Raw genomic sequence first — 6,827 nt, forward strand, 5'->3', positions numbered from 1 at the left:
TTTGCAGAGGCAATTGTGGGTTAAATACCTTGCCCAAGGGTACAACAGCAGTGCCCCAGCTGGGAATTGAGTCCTGCTCGTTACCACTATGCTACACTGCATATCACTTCACCAATGATTTGGAGTCGATCAGTATTTCAGTGGAGTGAACAGGATTCACAATTGCTCTCCAGTGACACACCATTACACTGCAGTTAGTTACTCCTTATTGTAAATGTGAGTGCCACTACTGTATTTAAACGGAACAATTACTTGTTTAAATGTTGTGAAGGTTGCCCCTATGTTCGTCCAAATACCCTCAGAGGAGTCTGAGCAGGCCTTTTGAGGCCTGTGCCCTCTGCATGGACTCCCCTCCGTGTGTCTGTCTTCGGAGGCCCAACGGCAACGCGAGAAGTGTTATTTCAGTTATTTGGGATTGGCCAACAGTGGCAAGGGGGGGCGCTCACAGTGTTATGCAAATTGCTCACGGGTTTCCCCAACTTCATTACTTTGCATTATAATTGGTGGAGGCACTTTAGGTAGCAGGATGGGCCGTTTCTTCACTATTTACCCTAATGGCTCAGGAGGTTGATCTCTGAGTGGAAGGTCTTCTTGTCATTCCTATCACTGGAAATGGCGGGTTAAATAAAAAAACTGAGGGGTGCTTGGGGTTGTGGGTTTTAGCATTGCATCTTTACTCCTCAGTAAGGCTCCTCACCTCCATTATCTCAGTTAAAGTCCAGCTGCTGTAGTGGGCCAGAGAAAAGGAGACTAATTCTAATTCAGCCCCTGTATGCAGATCAATTTGCTGTTGCTGAAGAAATGATGCGATGCAGTAATTCAATTTACCATTCAGTGTGAAGATCCTTACAGAATCTGGATCTTCAGTGTTTCATTGTTCCTGTCTCCTGCAATGAGGGGCCCTCTGTGTGAGTGTGCAGCTGCTGATGCAAGCCAGACATGGGCAGTGTGTCTGAGAATACACATGTTCACACACACATACACACACACAAATCCTCACAAACACAGGCACACACTGGAACAACTGGGCCGAAAGAGAGAGACTTACTCGTAAGTCCCTTCATTTATCTGCCAGCAGCACGTGTCCACTATCACAGCTTTCAATGGGCAACAGAAACCGCTACGTTCTGCATTGATCCGGTTCATCGGGATTGGGTAAGGGCCGTGCACACCTTTAACTAATGCAACAGAGCAGTCTGTGACAGAAAGTGATGTCATGTCCATGTACTTTTGGTTCATAGTGAATTGACCGCATCACTAGAAGCTTGAAACCCACCCAGCAGACCCACTTCTCTTATGCCCAGTACACCCTATGACTTTGACTGTAGGCTATTTACAAGTCTGCTACGAGTTTACCTGAACACAGACTATATAGTGAATCAGGTCCTCTGAGCAGTGACCATTGCTCTTTTGAGTACCTTAAGAGTAATTAAAAAACAGGCTTCATATGCTTGCCAATTCCTGTTCAAGCACAGAGCCTCAGGAGCAGTGATGGACAGCCAACAAGAGATGAAAAATGACCATTAACTAATGGAATATACTCAAAAAACAGCAGGTTTCTCAAAGACCAAATTGCGAGTTCAAAACTACATGTTCACTCTCCTACACTCACTTTCAATTTTCAAAAAAACAGTATTGCATTCCCTACCTGTTTTATGTGATACTCTATACATGGGAAGCAATTATCACAAGACTTTGTGGATTAAATGGCTCAAGAACCACAGATTGAATGTTATAATTCAAAAAGGTGACGTTACTCTGCATACAGAAACCCTGGAAAACCCTTTTACAGTGGTGCTTGTATGGATAGGTAAAACTTGGCTACAGGTGGCTGGAAATTTATAAAATATATTGTGCCAATCACACATGTTAACAAATCTCATTTTTACTCAGGTGAAAGAATCCAAACATTTAAAAAACAAAATGAAATGCAAGAAATATTGTCATAAATTCTCAATCCAGAGCTAGTTATCTGAGGAGAAAACAGGAATATGCAAGATGATATCGGGCCTGTAAGTCTAAATGTCAATACTGCTTGGTCCCCAAACCCCTGCTTCCCAATGGGGATCTGCATGTTAGAGTATGTTAGAGTGAGGCCTTTATAATGACATTCTCCCTAAAACATTTCTCCTGAATCTGTGTGGATCATTAAACAACAGAAGCCATCCCAAAGCAGCAGGCATAGTTTTCATAGTGCTTCCTGTGACAGCACTATGAGGCAGCAAAACAACCATATAGCAGCTATTTAAAGGATAGATCTTTTGCACAGTTCAAAGTAGTTTGTGAAATCCTCTAGATCTGCCTCTCTTTTGATGGCATTAACTCTTGTTCAATGTGGGAATATTGTAGACCAATAACTGTTAGATTTTTCACGGGCAATGCAACATTGCATTATTCAATGAAGATGTGGAAAGTAAAAGATCTGTGTCATGTGATCATAACATAAGATATGAACAATGCCCACAGAGGTAGTACAATGCTGTTTACCCTGAGATGGCCACAATGCACCGGGGCATATCTGTATTCCAGGCAAACAGAATGCATGGTGACTGTTTCGGTCTCTGAGTATTTAAGTAGCCTATTTCCAATTACTGGGGCTTCAGACTGTCCCACATCAGCACAGGACAGCAGACCAGCACAGATGGGTTACATCCTGTGGCACAAAAGCTGTTGGTAAAAAGCACTGAGCCTGAGTTGTTTGTGTACTTCTCAAAGGTACAGAAAAGCCAACTTCCTGAGATAATGCGCCCATGCAGAACAACAGAGATATAGGGTTATCTTTTGAAGATCATATCGCGTTAATTTTACAAGAAATAATTGTTGGGCAATCGGGATGTGCTTTCCACGCTAGGATTTATTATGTACAATGAATGTCACACGCCTCTATGAATTACTCAGTAACTGTATCCTGCCTCGGGTTCTAGTAACAATTGCTACATGCATATTAACGATACATCACATATGTTGCAACACTTTATCCTGAGAACAACCCTTTCGCCATAAATTCTACTCCAGTGGAACAAAAAAAAAAAAAATAAAATAAACAATGACAAAACACTCGAATTATGTTGAAACAAAAGCCTGCTTCCTCATAAATCCGTGATGGCGGCAGATCGTAACAAATTTTGCTGCAGAGATTGGGTGCTGTGTGTGGCTTTATCGGCCTCCTAACAAAGGAAAAGTGCGCGTGGCTTGGTTTTGTTTGTATCGAGACGTTCTGCGCGGGATTTACGCACACTGCCGCGCGCTCCGAAGCCCGCAGCGCGAGAGCGAGTGAACAGCTGACAGCTGCTGTCCTGCCACGCACCCATACAACGCGCAGTACTTTAACGACGCAGTGTGCAAACTGTGCATCATACAGTTTGCTAGCTGAATTTTTAAACGCAATCCTGCATAAAACTCGCGTTGCCCGCAATCAACATTAATGAACGAGTCGTGATTACACGTTCTCGCTTCACGTCGTGGGTCTGTTGTAATCTTATAAGAATGGATAAAGTGAAACAATAAAAATGTCTTTAATTGTATGAAGGGAGAGTCGCGGTAATTAACGGTTCATTGTCCACTACAGACCATGTAATCTGGTTTGCCAGCTACGATGCTTTTTAACAGTAGCTAGCTAGCTAACAGAAAGGTACCTTGTTGATGTAAGTAAAACAAAACGAATACGCTTGTGTGTTTTCTTCGTTTACAACCAGCTGGGTACTTATATTTTAAGTGAATATATGTAAATGTTTGCTAATTCAATAGATTTTGTCACTATTTTTGCTTGCATTTCACCATGTACGTGTTTCTTAATTTAGAACCCCCTCGTCTCTTTTTGCAAAACATCACGTATTCAAAAACGTCAACGTTAGTTTTCTTCCAGCTTTTGGCGCCGTCAATTTTAAATCCCACGACCGACCAATCACAGGAAGCGTTCTCCTTTTCACTCCCGTGACAGGGTTTGACAGACAACCATGATGCTCAGACAGGAAAAGTGCACAGCCAATAAAAACGCCTGATTTCTTACATGGGCTTGTGGTTTCAAATTTGAATGTTTTCAAACAGCCAACGAGGAGGGGCGAGGGCGGTGCTCTGGAAGCATTTAATCAAGTTTTTGTGAACTAATCCGCAGTGAAAGAACAGTGTTAAGAAGTTGAGAAGTACACTCTACGACGAAGTTTTGTGGCTGACAGAGGTGAGTCAGAGTCTATTTATTCCGACAAGCGGTTCAGTGTTTTCCTTTGATTGGGGAAAAAAACCTTTCGTATTCTACAGCCTGACGTTTTTTCTTTTTATATTACGGTTTTAGTCATCGTAATTTAATTAAAAAATACTTAGCGAACTTACTGGTTAGCTATCAGTCGATGACACTATATTACGATAAGTAGCGAGCAATTTGTCTTTAGAAATTACAATAAATGTGCTATTTTAAAGGCAATGTCGCGTGGTGTAGCTATGAATAGGTACCAATCAAGCCATATTTTTCACATTCAAGATAGCTACTTTGTAGCTGGGCCCTCACGATAGCAGCTTCGCTACCAGCCAGATTAGGAGACTAGCAAACATAAACTCTACGCGTCACAGAAAACACAGAGCTGGAAAATGTTCTCCGGCGTACTTTAATCCGGAGAACATTTTCCAAGCAACTGGTTATCGTATTGGCTGGAGACAAATGGAGACAATTCGGACAACTTCTTAAAAATCCTCACTTGATAGTTTAGTCGTCGTTATTTCAGGAAGACGTGTTTAGGCGGGAAACAAGATGGAGGGACGCTCATTGTTCTTGATGTGGGGCAGCTAGCGAGGTTAGCCGGCGGCTAACAAGACAAACTGCGCGAGCTACGGAACAGAAGCGCGCTCCGATTCGCTTAGATTCGCTCCTCGTGCTCTGGAACACGCTCGCGAGCTGTGTGTCATCTTAGCGTATAATTTATGGCGTAAGTCTCAACATGCTTTAAGGGGTTTTTTATTTTTCAGAATTTTGCAGCCATGGTTAAAGATCCCAATAAGCCGAGGGGGAAGACGTCCTCCTATGCCTTCTTTGTACAAACGTGCAGGGAGGAGCACAAAAAGAAGCACCCGGGGACTTCTGTGAACTTCGCGGAGTTCTCCAAGAAATGCTCAGAAAGGTGGAGGGTAAGTACAGCGTCGGCCATGTTTAAGTTTTGTTTTTCCGGGGGGACGGAGGAAGGCGGGGGTGGGGAGTAAAGTCGACGTAACAGTTTAACTGTTTGAATACCGACGCCTTTGGTCTCAGCTTTGTCGAGGCAAACATCGGGTTTGTGATAATCATTGGTTTTCTCTTTTGATAGACCATGTCCGCAAAGGAAAAAACAAAATTCGAAGACATGGCCAAGAGTGATAAGGCTCGCTACGAGCGGGAGATGAAGTCGTACGTGCCCCCTAAAGGTGCAAAAGGAGGGAAGAGGAAGAAGGACCCTAATGCCCCCAAGCGGCCACCGTGAGTATTGCGTCTAGGCACATTTTCGGGACTTTACGTAGCTTGCAACGAAGTAGCAGATTCTCCTGGCCAGGGTTCATTGGGGGATGGTTTAAATTGAGCTTGCATTTCCCCAGCTTTAGTGTAACTCTCAATTCTAAGACTTCAACTCCCTCCACAACAGGTCCGCCTTCTTCGTGTTCTGCTCTGAGCATCGTCCAAAAGTGAAGAACGACAACCCAGGAATCTCCATTGGAGACATCGCCAAGAAACTGGGAGAGCTGTGGGCTAAGCAGTCGGCCAAAGACAAGGCTCCTTATGAACAGAAGGCTGCAAAACTGAAGGAGAAGTATGAAAAGGTAGGTTGTGCTCTCTTGTCTGTGGTCATGTCCACAAAGTTTGCACTCCCCTGTCTAATGTGACCAATTGAATTGCTTTCTCAGGATATCGCAGCCTACCGCGCTAAGACCAAGGGAGATGCAGGCAAAAAGGGGGGTCCTGGCAGGCCAGCTGGCAAGAAGGCTGAGCCAATGGATGATGATGACGATGAGGAAGAAGAGGATGAGGAGGAGGAAGACGATGAGGATGATGATGACGAAGATGATGATTAGGGGCTGCAAATTTGAGCCGGATCATTTACAAAACAAGAATGTGAACTTAAAACGCAACACATTGTTAGCATTTGGATTTTCAGAACATGTACAGAAACGTGTATAGCTGTGATTGTACTGGGTTCATATGCCGTTTTGTAAATTTAGTAGCCGATCCTCAAAGCACTGCTCTTTATTTTGGATAGGGGTTGATTTTTTTTTTTCCCCACTGCCGTTTTTAAGCATTCAAAAAATGTTATGTAGTCCAGGAGGTTTAAACTTTTTTTCTCCTCCCCAATTAACCTGGAGCTTTACTTTTTGTTCTAACTTTGTCTAGATTGCGTTTTTATAATAAAATTTTGTATATTATGATTGCATCTTGCCTTATTTTATTTGCCCTGGTCTTGAGCCTTCCATTTAAACGAGTTGTGAAGCATTCAGAAAGGGTTGTGTTGCTAACTGAGAAGATCAACTTGTTCTGTGAAAGCATACTGGGTCAATTGTGTGAAAACTAACATTTCTCAAACATTATTCAATGTATGCTGGACCTCATCTAAGTGAAAGTACCGGTGAGATGCCAAAAGGGTATTCATGCAATTTTATTCCAACCATTAGGAATAACATTTGGCAGCGAGTCTATTCATATTACATTATGAGTTAATGGGTCGCTTAGTCATTTGGAGTGATTATGGGCTTGTAGTTTACGGTATGCGTAAGGTCATTTGGTTTCCTTTATGTTGCTTTGTACTATTTATGATTTGCATGTGTGCTTTTTAAATTTATAAGCAGCTGCCTTAAGTTTTCATGCACAAATG

The 6,827-nt window shown here is 42.8% G+C and overlaps 1 protein-coding gene across 1 annotated transcript; it reads left to right on the forward strand.

Annotated features, from left to right (window-relative positions):
* The first annotated feature begins 4,087 nt into the window (after positions 1-4,087).
* LOC118769597 (high mobility group protein B2-like) lies at positions 4,088-6,190 on the forward strand. Its single transcript, XM_036516784.1, has 5 exons — positions 4,088-4,177; positions 4,960-5,118; positions 5,295-5,443; positions 5,607-5,781; positions 5,866-6,190. Exons 2-5 carry the CDS (start codon positions 4,972-4,974, stop codon positions 6,031-6,033), a joined length of 639 nt encoding a protein of 212 aa, XP_036372677.1. The 5' UTR covers positions 4,088-4,177; positions 4,960-4,971; the 3' UTR covers positions 6,034-6,190.
* Positions 6,191-6,827: the final 637 nt, after the last annotated feature.

Source organism: Megalops cyprinoides, chromosome 22 (assembly GCF_013368585.1).
Source record: "Megalops cyprinoides isolate fMegCyp1 chromosome 22, fMegCyp1.pri, whole genome shotgun sequence".
In the NCBI taxonomy this organism is placed as follows: Eukaryota; Metazoa; Chordata; class Actinopteri; order Elopiformes; family Megalopidae; genus Megalops; species Megalops cyprinoides.

Bases quoted from the DNA above. Each gene is read 5' to 3' on its own strand.
- LOC118769597 (XM_036516784.1), top strand. From the start codon at position 4,972: ATGGTTAAAGATCCCAATAAGCCGAGGGGGAAGACGTCCTCCTATGCC. The intron at 5,444-5,606 runs GTGAGTATTGCG...CCTCCACAACAG, and splicing joins AATGCCCCCAAGCGGCCACC to GTCCGCCTTCTTCGTGTTCT. The intron at 5,782-5,865 runs GTAGGTTGTGCT...TTGCTTTCTCAG, and splicing joins TGAAGGAGAAGTATGAAAAG to GATATCGCAGCCTACCGCGC.